The following is a 17,555-nucleotide window of genomic DNA, read 5'->3' as shown; positions in this document are numbered from 1 at the left end:
AAAATACAGACGCACATAGTCTCTGTCATGTCACACTACATGCAGTGCCCTTCACAAACCCTCTTTCTGTCTCTCAGGGCATTACATAACCTCTGTGGCTCTGTACAAGCCTTCTGCTGCAACGAGACCAGATGACACGATATGAGAGACAAGAAGAAATGAGATGAGAACAGATGAATTGAGATGGGATGAGAGACAAGAAGAGAAGAGACGAGACGAGGTGAGACGAGACAAAAAGAGACAGAAGCAGAAACAACAAGAGAAATATTACGAGGAAATGAAAAGAGAAGAAAAGATGAGAACAGATGAGACAAGAAACAGACCATACGAAAAGAGATGAGAAAAGACAAAACAAGGCGAGTAAAGAAGGGAAGAGAAGAGAGACAAGAGGATACAAAAAGAAGACATGAGACAAGGTGAGGAGACAAGAAGAGAAAAGACAAGATGAGGAGATGAGAAGAGAGACAAGAAGACACAAAATGAAGACACAAGACAATGCGAGAAGACAAGAAGATAAAGAGTACACGAGACAGGCGAGGAGACAACAAGAGAAGAGACAAGGCAAGGAGATGAGATTAGATGAGAAGAAAAGAGAAGAGACGATGCGAAAAAACAAGAAGAGAAGAGACAAGAAGACACAAGAGGACATGAGACAAGGCGAGGACATGAGAAGAGAATAACCGAGGTGAGAAGAGATTAGAAGAGGTTAGAAGAGAATGGAAAAGATGAGACAATATGAGACAAAAAGAGATGAGAGACAAGATGACACCTGAGAAGAGAAGGGGCAAGTCAAGGAGATAATGAAAAGAGACAAGTAGAGATGGACAAGACCATAGATGAGAAGAACGAAACATGGAGTCAAGAAGAGATGAAATGAGAAGAGACAAGAAGAGATGAGAATAGGTGAGAAAAGACAATGAGAAGAGATGAAAAGACAAAAGACAAGACAAGGTGAGGAGACAAGAAGAGACAAGATGAGAAGAACAGAAATGAAGAGAAGAGGCAAGAAATAAAAAAAGAAAAAGTTAGAGGATAGGAAACAAGAAGAGACGTGAGGAGACAAACGAGAGGAGAAGTGATGAGAGAAGAGACAAGAAGACAGAAGATGAAAGAGGGAAGATGAGATAAAGGGAGAAGAGATGAAACAAGAGAAAGTGAAGATGAGAGGAGCCTTTTAAAAGAGTGAGAACTTAAAAAAACAACAACTAAAGAATCACACATTCTCTACCTTCTAACAACAAAACGCTCACAAAAACAACTTGTTTAATTACAGACTGAAGCTATCTGTTTCCACGATAACCTGACACGGCCTCCTAACTGCTGACCCCTGCCTCTCAACCAAACCCACATCATCAATTATAACACACACATCATAATCAAACTGAATTTAATCAGAGAAGAACATTTCTGGGAGGGTTTTATCTTAGTGGATTATTTTCTGATCTACTAATGAAATGGATGTACATTTAATCCCAGGCATGAGTGACCCAAAAACTGGAGGCTTCTTAACTCATTTAACTCAGTCCTTCTCTTGAGAAACACACTGAACACCAGGCTGCTCCGGAGGGACTGGCTGTGCAATTAGCATTCTGTCCTCTTCCTTTACAAGAAAATGACAACTAATAATCCAAATTAGAATGAATGCCAAATTAATTTCTCACACGCCGGTTTTGTGGACGCATGATTCCTCCATGTCCAGCTGAGATCAAAGCACAAGTTAATTGCTGTACAGAGTATGAAAATGAGAGAAAAACACTAGATTACACAAAATCTAATGTCTTGTGATTTTATACCAAAAAGAAAACAATCAGACGGTGAAGACAAGGGAGACGAGCTGGAAAATGTCGAGAAAGGTACAAAGAGATATTGAGTGCATTTACATGTATGAGCTTATGCTGAATGAACTGACATCATATTAACACCTTAAACTGCTCAACTATATAGAAGAGGTCATGAACGGGTTGAGCAAAACCCCTTGACACTCTTTAATAGTTGCCTGCTACCCTGCGTGAAATCACAAATCAGTGGTCTGTCAGCTAATTCAGCAAATTTGTGCAAGTACACTATTATTTAAATATTTTGGTGTTCTTCATTTTTTTTTTTTTAAAGAAATCTCATTTATTTGATCAAAAATACTATGTGAATATATTTTTAACATGTAATTTATTCCTCTGATCAAAGCTGAATTTTCAGCATCATTACTGCAGTCATTCACATGATCCTTCAGAAATCATTATAATATGCTGATTTACTGCTCAAGTAGGATTTTATTTTATTATTATTACCAATATTGAAATCAGTTGCTGCTTATTTGTGGAAGCTGTGATGCATTTGTTTTTCAGGATTATTTTTATAAATGTTTTTAATGTCATTTCAGCAACTGAATGCAACCTTTCTGAATAAGTATTAATTATTATTTAATTAGTACTTAGTATTAATTTCTTTCAAAAAACCTTTGAATGGCAATGTATGTATGCTTATTATTTGATGTTAGGACCAGATAAAAATACCATAATTTCTGCATTTTGGTTTTCATTTGGTTTGCATTTATGACCATACAAATCACACATAAACATTAGGCAGTATAAAGCTAAATCTATATTAACTTTAGTGTTTGTTAAGTTTTAAAATTCATATTTAAAATATATTTCAAATTTTATATCGTTAAAGAACCTATGCAGTGTGAAAAGTTGAAATGGGTAATGTGAAATATTATCAGGTTAGAGGCAATATCTTTTTTATGCATAGCTTCAACCAATGTGATGCTCATGAAACCCATGAAGTTCATGCCTCTGCATTTTCACCAACAAAATGGAGTGATTACAGCACGTCTGATGTGCTGCGGAGGATATACAGCTGATTACTGATAATGGCAGTGAAAGCAGCTGTGTGAATGTGTGATACATTGGGCTGTGGCTTTGATAAACAGCAGAGCTGTCACCATTATACTACTTTACACTGGCTTTAGAAGTTCCCTATTCAATTCAATATGAAACTTTTTTCAAATGTCTTGAACAATTTAATTATTAACCATGATTGTCAAATCATTAACGATAGGTTAGTTCACCAAAAAATAGTTCATTTACTCTTCCTCATGTTTTTCCAAACCCATAAGACTTTTGTTCACCTTTGAAATACAAATGAAGATGTTTTATTGAAAATGATTTATGTCCCTGTGCCTTGACGGTCCATTCCACAAAAACCTTTACATTTTATGAAGTCACCGTAAAAGAAATCCATATGAATCGATTGGTTTAATCAGAGTCTTTTAGAGACAAGAAACAAAATTGCTTTAAATGATGAACAGATTTAATTTAGGCTTTTATTCAGATAAATATTGATCACTGCACATATACAGAGCACAGCTAACATAGTAATTGAAAGCATGACCTGTGAGAACTAATGAGGTTTTGTTCTCGTTTCTCAAGCTTATTTGAGACATATGGGTGTTGAACGACATAAGGGTGAAAAATTAAAGAAACTTCTTGAATGTGCACTGTCAGAAAAGGGTCCTGTCCAAACCGTTGCTATAAAATTAGAAGCACACAGTTCCCTAGAATATCATTATATGCTTAAACATTAAGATTTGTACTCATGGAAATTACTAAAGTAGTCAAACCTGTTCATTAGAAGGGGATGACCCAATATTTTTGGCAATATAGTGTATATTTAAAGCTGCAGTCCATAACTTTTTTGCATTCAATAATAATAATAAGCGAGTTCATCATGAATCCATTTTCCAAACCGTGTATTTGATTTATCCTGAATCACTATAGTGTGATTATATATGGCACAGCTATACGTTTTTGCATTCTGACTATTTAAGACTGGTTCTGGTAGGAACCGCTGCAGGGTAGCCCAGTACCTGCGTGACTCATAAATAGAGAGACGTTTTAGCTCCGGCTACATCGTTTTTCTACAAAACACATGCAGTCCTGTTTATTAACCGCTAGAGCGCCAAAAGTTACGGACTGCAGCTTTAAAAACTTTAATCTTAGGTTGGATTAATCATGATTAATCGCGATGAAAAAAAATGTGAGATTATTTTTTTTTTTTTAAATCGCTTGACAGTACTACTGAAAACATGTAAAGTTACTACACTTAATTTCAACATTTAAGTTGATCAACATTATGCCAACAGAACTTGTCAAAATAATGTTCGCAACTTAAAAGATTTAATTTCAATTGCAACCATGCATTTTTTAAGTTATGGTAATGTGTCTCCTGAATTTCTTTAGAGTGTGTCTTTCTCACATTCTCGCTCTCTACTTGAGTGTAACGTTGGCACTCAGCGCTGGCATTAGTATCTCAACGCCAGCTGGTGTGTGTGGGTTTGATTCCCTGTGCGAAGCTTTTGTGTTAAAGGAACATCATGTGTGACATCAGCGCAGTAAAAGCACAGCCTTGATGAAACCTGTTCTGACTACACCTGAGCCTGCAGGCAGAAGAGTCACAATCTGACCATCCCAGCGCACTGATACGGAACATGCTATGCGATCTTCTGCCATCACAAATTACGGGTTGTGGTCCTTGGCTACAGAACCAGCGGTCATCAGCCCCACTTTGAGCATTTAAAATAATACTGGTTTTTATTTCAATGTGCGCTAAGTAGATTTTTGTTTCACTGCAAATCCAACTAAAAAAAAGTTTTTCTATCTAATGTATTTGTTTAAAGGTGCCATAGAATGCATTGATACAGTTTTTTAAAATGTTCTCTGATGTATTCAACGCATAGTGAGAGCAGTTGAGAAGATCATTGGTGTCTCTCTCCCCTCCCTCCAGGACATCTACAGCACCCGTCTCACCCGCAAAGCCCTCTGCATTGCAGGTGATCCCACCCACCCGACACACAGCTTCTTCAGTCTGCTGCCATCAGGGAGGAGACTGCGGAGTCTCCAGGCGAGGACCAGCAGACTGAAAGACAGCTTCATACATCAGGCTGTCAGAAAGCCCTCCCGTCCTTGCCCCCCCTTCCCTCTTTTACCCCATGCAACACTGAACTTTGATACTACAACCCCCCCCACCCCGCTCCCCACATCCCCAGGACCTTCCACCCCCCCCCCACCCACCCACTTAAAAACTGTGACCAGCACCTGTCACTTGTGCAGCATTGGACTGATCACTACCTCATCCAGCATTGACTGCAAACTACCTCTTCGGATAGTCTGATAAAAACACTATTCTTTTGTCACTTTAACAGACTGATAAGCTCTTCTTGCACTACACATATATCTGCACAGTTTTGTTTTATTTAACTGGTTTGCACTCTATCTGCCATGTGCCTTATGCCACTTTATCTATCTCTTTCTTTATTTTTCTACAATGTCCTCATTTGTATTTCTGTATAGTTGTATGTACATATGTTTAAACTGTATTTATCTGTATTTGAACGTCTACTGTCAGTGTCTTAAATGTTACCTGTATGCACCAAGTGTCTGAGAGTAACGCAATTTCAATTCTCTGTATGTATGTACATGTGGAAGAATTGACAATAAAGCAGACTTGACTTGACTTGACTGATATCTACATAGAAGGTATGTGGCTTAGGTAAGGGCAAAAAATGTCCATTTACAACCCTAGGATTTCTCCCTAGAATAAAATGGTCTGTTATTTGGCAGGGTCATGAATAATAATGAGCTCTGCTCTGATTGGCTGTTTCACAGTGCAGCTCATTTCAGTAACTTACAGCAAGGAGGAAACACAGGAAGGAAAATATATATTTAAATACTTTCTCTCGCAGTTATATCGTCAGGTAATTATACTGTATATAAAATGCGGGCATCAGGGAGCCGTTATTAATACGCGAGGCATTGAAACAGCTTTTGAACGATCGGTTGATCGCGTTATAGTTTCACTTTCGTTTTCAAGATACGCGATCTCACAAACTATGTTTATATTATGGAGCAGCAGTAGTTACCACACATTTTACAAGTTCAGATGCTTGTCAGTGGTGCTCAGGATCTGTAAATCATTCGCCATCATCCTCATCTCTCTTTACTCTGTTTATGTGGTAAGTGAAATCTTATGTACTGCAGTGTGACAGGCTACAGCTAGCAAGGAGCTACCCATGTACCTTTAGTGGGTCGTGTTATTTTAGTAGAACGTGTTATTTGCTTTCCGTGCCTTTCTGAATAAAGGCACCAACCCAGAGCCGATCCTCCCCATACGCAGAATACGCAGGGGGCCCCCTTGCTCTCAAAGATGTTTTAATTTTAGTTTCGTTTTTGATTTGGCCAGCGGTTATGAAAACATGAATGATTATTTATTTTAATGCGGTGCGCTGTCACCCTCTCTACGTAAAAATCAGTCAAATCATGAAACATGAATGTCTGAGTGCGTTCTCACCAGACGCGACTTGCACGAATAAATCGCGCTATTCGCACGTAGTTGGACGCTTGCACATTTTGAGTTTACTCGCTTCATTCGCACGTGAAATTCACTTCACAACAGACGCGAATTCGCGTCATGGGAGGGGCTTCTGCCAGGCGGCTTCAGTCTTGTTGCGAAATGGCTGACATGGATTTTGTTGAAAGAGTAGTTGCACTTTATGTGCTATGGAAACACTGGATGCATGTATTTCAGGCGAGAATGTAGTTGTTTAAAACTCAAATCTGCGGTTTATTTATAAAAACAGCGCCTATTTGAAAATGTGCTTCGCAGATTTCGGAGCCGTGAGGTCCAGGCGATCACCGGGTGCTCGTGCTCATGTATCCCGAAAAGAGGAGCATAACCTCGGCTAGTCCTTCTGACATTTGCCGCTGGCTCTGATGTCTCTGTAGTGGATAAACATAAGATATAATTCGTTTTGGGTAAATCTAACAGGTAATCTTTGGTCTATCGTACAGCTCCGGGTATCCACATACAGCGACAATGATTTTGTCCTCCATTGTTGTTTTGGATTTCTGCCTCCGCTCGTAATCACGTCAGTACTAGAGCAAGCTCCTGATTGGTTATCGCGGCGCGAATATCTGCCAAAGTTCAGATTTTTCAACTTGCGCGATTCGCACCGCCTCATTCGCGTGAATCGCGCCGCAGGATGTCTATTCACGTCTTTGCATTGACTTAACATGTAAATCACTCGCGCTTAACGTTTCATTCGCGTCTGGTGTGAACGCACCATGACAGGCCTTTGCTCGAGACTAAAAAACAAGTTGAAAGCATACCGAGCCGCGGAAGAGATAATGTTTCTCGAGCGCTTTCCACGAGCGTGATTCGAGAAACACGGACAAATGCGTTACATCCATTCAACCCCCCCCCCTCCCCCGTGACAAAGTTTTGCGTAGGGCCCCCAGAAGTCTAGGACCGGCACTGCACCAACCCATCCCTGCACTTCACATCCCCTGCACAGCCTGGAACATAACATTTATTTCCATGGTCTGCCATTTTCGCTGTTGTCCGCGCTTGTTTATTTACAATACCTGCAGAACTTCTGATGGTTCGGCTGGCGGCTGGCCTAGAACATGGGCGGGTTTTTACGGCTGACGTCAAGATTACGTCACCGCGCTAGCTGGAGGCAAAACAAAGTGAAAACTGGAGGCGGCCAATTCAAACCAGCACAGATTCTGCTACATAAAGAGCTTAAATTATCATCTTGTTGTGATTTTGGGGGCCAGAATCGATGTAGTAGAGGCTCCAATTTGAAATTTTAACGCATACCTGCTGCCATAAAACCGACGACAGCTGTGGTTAAACATGATAAAATGAGCGGACTGGACAGAAACGATCGTCAAAAATGCTCGTATTTGTAGCGCACACTTTTTTATCAGAAAAGGTTAAATAAAGTATTGCCTTTTGTTGTTATGGGCGCGTCTGAAGATTTCTTATGCATCTCACTACTATGTCGTGTATGAAATAATGTCTGTATGCATGTGTGTAAAACAACAAACTGACAATTTATATGCTTAATATATATAATGCTTAATTTGTAATTGTATATACATTGTTGTGATTAATTGTGGCTGGAATAATAATGTAGCTGTAAAAATAGTTGCCTGCTGAAATTGAAATACATCTTCATGACTAGATACACGTTAACATTAGATTGAGTCATTCAACCGGAGGGAATCCTGTCGGATCGCCCAACCTTTAAGTAAAAGCGTATACGGGTCGGCCAATCTGGTTTCGTCCGTTAAAGTTAACCTTTTCAATCGCGGTCCCGGACAGTGAGTGATCTTAGGTAAAATCAGAATTTATCCAGTTATTATTAAAAAACAAGCTAACAAACTTCATAGCTAGCGTTAGTGAAGTGGTCAGGGCACTCTTTCTGCCTCCACCTAAGCTCCACCCACAGAAAAACGTCACAATGTTTACTAACAGAAAAAGGGTCTATTGGAATATCAAGATATAAACGCAGAACTGCATGATATAAACATAATTTTGAGAAGAAAAATATAAATACATCTGAGAATTTCTGAGAAAAAAGTCAGAATTGCGAGATATACAGTAAACTTCAAGATTAAAACGCAGAACTGGGTGATACAAACATAATTGCGAGACAGAAACTCACAAGGAGATCAAGAAGAAAAGTTCAAACTGTGAAATTAGTGCTGTCAAATGATTAATCGCGATTAATCGCATCCAAAATTAAAAGTGTTTGTTTACATACTATATGTGTGTATGCTGTGTATATTTATTTATGTATATAAACATGCATGTATGTATTTAAGAAAAATATGTTATGTTTATATATTAAATATACTGTATTTATATATACTATAAAATATAAGAATATAAATATATAAATGTATATACATGTAAATATTTTCAAAATACATACAGTATGTGTGTACTGATATATAAATAATGAATATACACATACATAGATAATGTAAACAAAAACTTTTATTTTGCATGCAATTAATCGCGATTAATCGTTTGACAGCATTATGTGAAATATAAACTTGAATTCATAGAAAAAAGTCTGAAAATGTCCACAAATTTAGAAAACTGGTCTGAGATGAGGTAAAGACATATAGACACTAGTTATGGGTTCACAGAGCACCAAACCATTGACATTTAATTAGAAACAAATGATTCACAAAGGTTTCAATGCTCCATGAGGAAGCACCCCGAACTAGTTGATTTAAAAGTTGTCTGCAATAGTTTGACATTTTTTTTTAATCTAGTTAATTTTTTTTACGTTTTTCTAATAAACTGACAGCTGTCAGTGAAGAGGCATGATATTTTTGTTTAGTAGTTTTGCCAAAATAAGCGCATGCTGAAATAACGCACACATTCTAGTTAATCAGAATTGAGTATGGAGAGCCTATATATATATTTTTTTTTTAAAGTCTGCTGCATTTCCCAAACTAAATTAATAATTTCAATTAGTTGAATTCTAGTAAAATTCTCCAGACCTCACAAAAAATTAAGGAAAGACTTGCAACACTGAACAATCCTAGTGGTAAATTTCCATAAAATTAGCATTAGGCAGATAATCAGACAGGTAGCGTTTCATCCCCAAGAGCAGAAATGCTAGCGTGATCATGGCATAATGTTATGCATAGTGAGATGGGTGCAGATCCGTCATTTACATGAGACAAGAAACTTGTCATTAAAGTAAAGTGAGGTATAAAATCTGTCATTAGACTCTAATTATCCCATCCTACAGTTAGTGCAGCTGTCATCCATGTGCAGCTAAATGTATTCTCTCAGTTCAGGGAATTACTGCATATATTATTCAGCCACAGCCAACATCACATTATCACCCCAATCAAGAGCACATTTATCAGTGGAAGGCTGAACACAATATAAATGCCACCGCACTTCTACAGTCACACACACACCGTTAATCAAACATATGGACATATGTGTGTAGATGATTTCAGCACTTCTGGGAGTGTGATATGTGAAAGAGACTCACTGTAGGGCAGCCGCCATCATGCTGGTCCTCCAGGAACCCAATTCTGCAGAGGGCCTTATCGTTCTTCAACCAGTACTCCGACGAGTCCAGAACACTGTTACTGCACAAAACCTGACACAAACACACACTTCTTTCAGACCGAGGCAAAGCATAAAAAAAAAAAAATTTTTTGAACTCACAGACCCTGTTTACACCCGTATCAGGTGAACCGCTAATATGTGGTCAGCCAAGACACCTGTAGGCAATATTTTAATATTACGCATAAAATGTGTGAAGTTCCCATGTGTGATTTTATCAAGAAAAGTCTCAGATTTCATGCCAGTGTAAATAATGTTTTGTTCATTTCAGACACATTTTTGGATTGAACTGGGTTGAAAATTCATATCTAGCTGGACAGTTTAAAACTATGGAGTACAAGTGCAATTTAAATGTAAAATTAAGTCTTAAATGTCTGGAATAATATATATATATATATATATATTTAAGGTAAACTTGTTTATTTAATCTTTTTATTGAATCACTTTTCAAATTGTCAAATGTGTAGACATATTTAATATATTTAATTCATGTTTAAAATGTTAGTTAAATGTAATTATAAAATAACACTAAAATAACTTAATTTTAGATTCAGTATACACATGATATATATATATATATATTTTTTTTTTTACAATTTTAAATTTTAACAATACCAATACCTATATAATTTCTTAAAAGGGTATGTGATTTTTCAAAACAATGTTAATTCTTTGAAAAAAAAACAAAAGATGGTAACACTTTATTTTAAGGTGTACTTGTTACATGTACTTGCTATTATAATAGCAATAAATCATGCATAATTACATGCAGGTAACCCTAATCCTAACCCTAACATATAGTAAGTACATATTTAGTTAATAAATATTACTCAGTATTTACTGTTTAATAACTCTGTAACAAGGACACCTTAAAATAAAGTGTAACCAAAAAGATAATTACTCTTAAAAGCCAATCACATGACATACTGGCCATTAGTAACAAATTTATCACAAAAGCAAATAAAAGCTAAATTAAAAAATGCCTGCACCAAAAGTTGTCCCCTATTTTACAAAAATATTTTACTTATAATAATTAAATAATTTAACATAATTATAAGGCAGCGGCTATTTACACTAAGTGCAAATAGCATATTTTTTAGTGACAGATGCTATTTACACTATGTTAAAATAGCAAGATTTTCTGCTATTTATACTACTTGTTGCAAATAGTGGCAAATATCTGCACCTCAGTATTGTAGTACATTATAAAACAGTACGCAATAATAACATACTGAGTGTAAATTATAATTTTAATTCAAATTTATTAAATGGATGCCACCTTATTGGGACAATAAAGCCCTCCCTACACCTACCCGATACTTTATTTTCAACTTTTTGATTATTTCCTTCATTTTTACTGAAAATAAATGCCTTTCTGATGCGATATGAGATTTGAAAAAGGAGAAAAAAATGTTTGGCAAAAGGTGGGCTCGAACTCGGGTCGCTCGCGTCAAAAAGCATGCGCCTTACCATCTACGCCAATCACACGTTAGTGGGCGGAGTTAGTGTAAATAGCCTTTGCCAACAAGATGGGCTATTTGCACTTAGTGTAAATAGACACTCCGTAATTATAAATAAAATAAAATACCAACAATAAAAATGTGCAAATTTTTCATAATCTTCTCCACTTTATTACTACTCTACTATTCATGTTCCCCAACAGCAATGTTCTTCCATGTATCTGCACATTTCAAAGTTTCAATTACATTATCCGTGCATTTCAATTACATTTTTAAACATAACTTTAAATGACTGAATTATAAATTTCTTCATTTTATTTTTGAACAGCACTCCCAGTCCTCCATTTAAACCCTTTGGCACAATGCTAATGTGTTAGTTTGAGCAAGCAGCCCTTCGCCGTTGGGACTCTGGGAGTCTTCAGGACACATTAGCGTTTACACTACAAATGTGAAGTGGCTGCGTGTATCATGAATGTGCTTTGAATGTGCATTTGTATTTAGCGCTTATTACTGATCAGATCGCCCAAGATAAATGACAATACTAGGATTACTAAGAGGCCACACTGTCCAAATTACCCCCAAACTAAACCACATTTAATTACCAGTGCATATGAGCTGAATTGCTGCAGTATATGATCACAAATTTGATTTCTTTTCAGTCTCTCTTAAATTATATTTCCTCAATCAAATATTCAGTATACTAACCTATCAAGGCAAGCCCGCTTTGACCTTGCCATGTCTGTGGTGATTGGTAATTTATTATCATCATTTACATATGAATATTTTATTACTTACTGCTGGCAATCATGCTGTCACTGGTGTGTAACATATCAAACTTCACAGCCAAGAAACCATGTCAGTAATGGACTATTATAGATTATTAATGAAAAGTTGAGTGTGTGGCCTGTCAGTGAACCGTGCTGAACATGTAATATTTCATAACATGAGCTTAGAAGCGTAGGTCATGTGCCCAACTAAAGCACAAATGGATGCAAACTGAAAATGTTTGTTAAAAATATAAAGCTCTAATTGAATTATCACTACTACTGGTACGTGAGACATCCATGAAACAAACACAAAGTTTCTCTGTTAGCGCGTAACCTTCAGTTTGATTCATTATCAGTGTGGCTATGTAAGCATTGATTATCTCAATGTGTATTTAAGCAGTGTGTGTGTGTGTGCGTGTTAATTAGAGTTTGTGGGTGTTTGTGTGTTTTTATGTGTGAGCACATGTGTGTATTTTCTCTGCCCTTGCTGTGTGTGCCATCTGTACCGACTGTTTTCCTGGCACAGTCCACCATATGACAGGGTCGCTGGGACAGTTGCGTCATGGTTCACTGTGGTTAAACTACTGACAGAGCTAATATGCCATTACAGGAATGGGCAACCTTCGGCAGATGGGTAATCATTAGCACGCAAGGGACAAGCACGAGAGAGATGAATATGTATTTATGTTATTTGATAGTTTAATTTAATAATGAAGTTAATCACAGCTGCTTGCCGAATGAAATGACCTCTCACAGTAATCCTTCCTCGTCATTATGCAGCCTGTTTTATCTAGATATGAGATGTGTGGAAATAAAGAGAATTTTTTTCAAAATTCAAAAGAGATTCAAAATTGATTTAAGAAGAACACTTTAAAGTAGCAGCTTTTAGATTAGGCATAGCCCAAAACAAAGCTGAAGAAAAAACTGACAAAACAACAACAACATAATTTAATTGTAGCAATTATTTAATTTTAATCATAACAAAAACATCAATTATTACTATATAAAATTCTTAAATGCATAATTATTAAACAAAGGAATTATATAAAATATAAAATATTTTTTTTATTAATATTTTAGTTGTTATTATATTATGACAATGTTATTAAACATAATTAATAATAATAATATTAATAACATTATTGATATTATTATTAAATAATTACTATTATTAAATATGCTATCTATCTATCTATCTATCTATCTATCTATCTATCTATCTATCTATCTATCTATCTATCTATCTATCTATCTATCTATCTATCTATCTATCTAATATTAATTAATAATGCATATTATTGTTTTATTTAGTTTTTAAACATACCAGCCCGATCTCACGGCAATTCGTACATATTTTACGAGGTGGCTAATTTGTACGAATTTGTACGACCTCTCGCACAAATTCATACGGTTTTAGCTAAATCGTACGTATTTTACGAGTTGCACAATTCGTATAAATTTGTACAAATGTACACCTAACTCCGCCCCTAAACCTACCCGTCACAGGGGTCTAGACAAATCGTACAAAATCGTACGAGTGAGGTTTTAAAATATGTACGAATTGGTCGTGAGATAGCGTTGAATATACCTAATAATTTGTCTGTCTGCCTATTTATTTATTTATGTCCAAAAGTAGAAATAAAACAAATTATACAATTAAAATCAATTCTACATAACAACTACTGGACACTTAAAAATAAGCAGTATCAGTAAAAATAGCATTGCATCTAGATGTTAAGGCAAAGTGATTTAAGGAGAAAAAAAACAAAACAGGAACACAGAAAAAAGTCACCTCATTTTAATCAATTTGTGGATCCCTGTGCTATTCCCATCAATAATGACCCATCCACCTTAATCTCACAACAGCTCCTATGAGAGCTGCAAAACTGATTAGTACAGTGTCACGCTATTGTAACTTCCTCTTCCCCTGATCCAGCATCTGCTCCCACAGGGGCCGCTTTCCTTTAAGACCAATCCACTAATAAAGCGCTTGGCTGAATAAGACAAAAGTTAAAAGAGCTAGAAGACAAGGGAGATACTGGATTAATCATGCTGCTTGTTCTGTCACTGCCGCTTTCTCTCTGTCCTTTCTCTTGCTCACACTGGCAGAGCATCAGCTAATGTAACCTGACTTGTAGTGCAGCTGCCTACAGAGTAAAAAATGCTGATGGCAAAAAGCCACATTCTCTGTTTCCTGGACAGGTGGGAGAGTCAGCCAATCAGTAAGGCTTCATGTTAATCACACTGTGATTGGAGCATGAGATTCTCGCTTGTGCTCAACCACAACAGCTCATATGGTGAACTCGGCGCCTTGGGCCAGAAACCTGCTGCACACTAACTAGATAACTTTGGTGTAGTTGGAGGTGTTTGTGCTCATGTACTTGCGTGATTTGGGTTTTAACACACACACACACACACACACACACACACACACACACACACACACACACATGTTGGTTTTTGTGGTTTATGGGGACTCTCCATAGGCATAATGGTTTTTATACTGAACAAACTGTGTGTGCTGTTGCCCTACACCAACCCTACACCTAAACTTAGCCCTCACAGGAGACTTTGTGCATTTTTAGATTTTCAAAAAAACACCATTTAGTATGTTTTTTAAGCCTTTTGAATTACGGGGACATAGGCAGTGTCCTCATAAACCACCTTCATATTGTAATACCTCTGTCATACCCATGTGATGATTATACAAATTTGTGTCCTCATAAACCACATAAACATGCGCACACACACACACACCTTCTTGCTGGTGAAGACAGAGGACCCAAGGGTGCTCTCAGATTTGACTTCCTGTGTGTCCGCGGACTCAGACCCCTCAAACATGGCAGATGATTGGAAATTGCTGTGGAAAAAGAGAGACAACAACTGAATTCAACATCAATTCAATTGCATTAGTGTCTCTCCACTTTTTCAGCTGGATTGATTACAGAAGCATTTTTCATTTTTTTCCCCCATCGGGATTTAAAAATAAAAAAGTCTTTGTTAAACCATTATAAGCCATGAACCAAGCCAACCAGCTATGAGGTGAATCACAACATAACAGTCTCTTATTTGAAGCAAAACATTATTTGAAAATTAGACATAAAGACAAAGGTGGGAAACTTAATGGCTTTAATGAGGGAAAGAACTACAATCCCATGAAGCAAATGACAATCAAATGAAGAAATTGACGATTATATATACAGGAACAACATCATTTAAGTTTACTGCATATATACACAAATGTAAGTATTTAAATTTTTAAGTATTTTCAGCTTGAAATGACACTTTGATTGGTGAACTTTTCTGTGCAGAATCATGGGTAATGCAGTTTTTCACCACAAATTCAGCTTTTAAAGCAATAATTCACCCCAAAATGAAAAGTATCCTCATTTACTGACCCTACGTCGTAAACCTGTATGACTTTCTTTCCTCTGCTAAACACAAATTTTTTTTTTTTTTTTTTTTTTTTTGATGATTCTTGTTAACGGTAGTCAGTTAACGGTATTCATTGACTGTGGTATTTTTTCCCAAGTCAGTGGCTACTGTCAACTGTTTGGTTACCAGCATTCATCCAAATGTCTTCTGTTGTGTTCAGCTGAAGAAAGAAATGTATACAGGTTTGGAATGATATGTGGGCAAATTGTGAGAAAGATTTGTCATTTTTGGGTGAACTATCCCTTTAATTATTATAGAACTCGTTAAAAATCAAATTCCCTGCAGACAAAATAATGATTTTACTTCCAAAACCCGACTGTTGCACTCTATAACTAATGTCTTGTTTGCTTCTTCCTGAAAAACATTAGGTCTGAAGAAGTGCTAGAAAGGGTTAGCAACTTTTAGAAGTTGGAAGTCTGGGCGTGGGAATAAAATGAAGCAAATGACATTTGTAGATAAAGACACAGTGAAAAGAGAGTGAAAGGAAGGAAAATAACATGGACTGTTTAATTAAATTTGTCAAGATTAACTGACTACTGGGGATACACTAAGGATGAAACACCACAGCCAATCCTCTGAGGTGACAGAAGCATAACATTATGCAGATCATACAGTGTGCAGTGATGTTCTTCTGCTCCAAAGCATTTCTATCAGAGCTCCATATTCTCCCTGAACGCAATACAAATGAACCTCTTTTGTTTATATTATAAATGAACCTGCATTTTGTTCATAAATGTTCCCTGCAGAATGTACATGCTCTCCATTTTTATGGCAGCAGCGGTTGGTCCCTGGTCAGGGTTAAATGTGGGATCACAACCGAATTGCATGTGAAAGGGATAGATTCTGTCATCATTTATACTTACTCTCATGCTGTTCCAAACTCATGCTGTTTTATTTTCTCTCAATTGTGAGTTTTTGGCTTGCTCTTTTCCATTTAAATGGACAGTGATTAATACTGTCGACCTCACAAAGAGCAAAAAGCACTATAAAGGACCATTAAATGATATGTTCATTAAATTAAATCACCATTAAATGTGGTCAATCAAAGCAAATAAAAAAAACCCCCACCACAAATGACATTTGGGAGCCACAAAATTGGACTTGGAATGCAGTTTTACTACATAAAAGCATCTAAAAGTTTAAGTAGATACTTTTACCATGTTTTCTGTCATTTAGGGGCTTGCAGTATAAATCATCACATACTTTCTTGAAACTTTCCTCCAAAGATTTCTTCTTGTGTTTCGCTGACAAAATAAAATAGGGGGTCACAATGACATGGCACTGATGAACTGATGAACCGTTGCCAGTGTGAACTGAAAACTTGAGTTATTCTTTATTATCTAATAAAAGATTTCATAAGTACATCTAGTGCCTTCTATAATGGACTGTAAAACACATTAGCGATGGTCAAAACTACCTACTTACAAAATCATTTATTCTGTGGTTTATCTGAATTATACCTGTATTTTAAAATGTTTTGAGTGCAACAGAATGGAAGAGAGCAAAGCGGAGACATGTTTTTCAATCTGGACAACTTTTAACTGATTTAAAACACAAAACTCGTGGCAGAACACTGAAAAACAGCTTGAGACGTGACGCATGTGACATGACGTCTGTCTGATTCTACACGGTTGTAACATTTCAAAGAGGGCTACACACCATGCAAACTGTCTAACAGCTGAAACACATCATGCTGTGAGCAAGCTAAAAATATCAAAACAAGAAAATAAAATCTAAAACAGTTACTAGTACTGTGACTTGTGCGAACATGTTTTTATTCCATGTCTTTTCTCTCACTAAGCCGATTGTGTACTCAAGCCACCCCTGAGAAAGGACTGCTTCTGCTGGGCTTTCCTCAAGGTCATGAAGGTTAGATAACAAATTACATAAGCTTTCCATCCAGGAAGGCAAACACTTGAGCATCAGAAAGCTTAACTGCTTCATTCTGAGGAGC

General features: G+C 36.7%; 1 protein-coding gene across 3 annotated transcripts in view; it reads right to left on the bottom strand.

The window, feature by feature from the left end:
- The window catches only part of LOC306888188 (A-kinase anchor protein SPHKAP), a 50,108-nt gene that overhangs the window by 28,735 nt on the left and 3,818 nt on the right, over positions 1 to 17,555 (bottom strand). For all 3 annotated transcript variants that reach the window (XM_079446366.1, XM_079446367.1, XM_079446368.1), the window contains exons 2-3: positions 14,924 to 15,026; positions 9,863 to 9,973 (exon numbers count right to left, since the gene is read on the bottom strand). In XM_079446366.1, coding sequence (XP_079302492.1) covers positions 9,863 to 9,973; positions 14,924 to 15,007 — 195 coding nt within the window. In that variant the 5' untranslated portion in view covers positions 15,008 to 15,026. The remainder of the gene's footprint in view (positions 1 to 9,862; positions 9,974 to 14,923; positions 15,027 to 17,555) is intronic.

Source organism: Barbus barbus, assembly GCF_936440315.1.
Source record: "Barbus barbus genome assembly, chromosome: 22".
Classification (NCBI taxonomy): Eukaryota; Metazoa; Chordata; class Actinopteri; order Cypriniformes; family Cyprinidae; genus Barbus; species Barbus barbus.
This window is presented reverse-complemented; position numbering and strand designations above follow the sequence as displayed.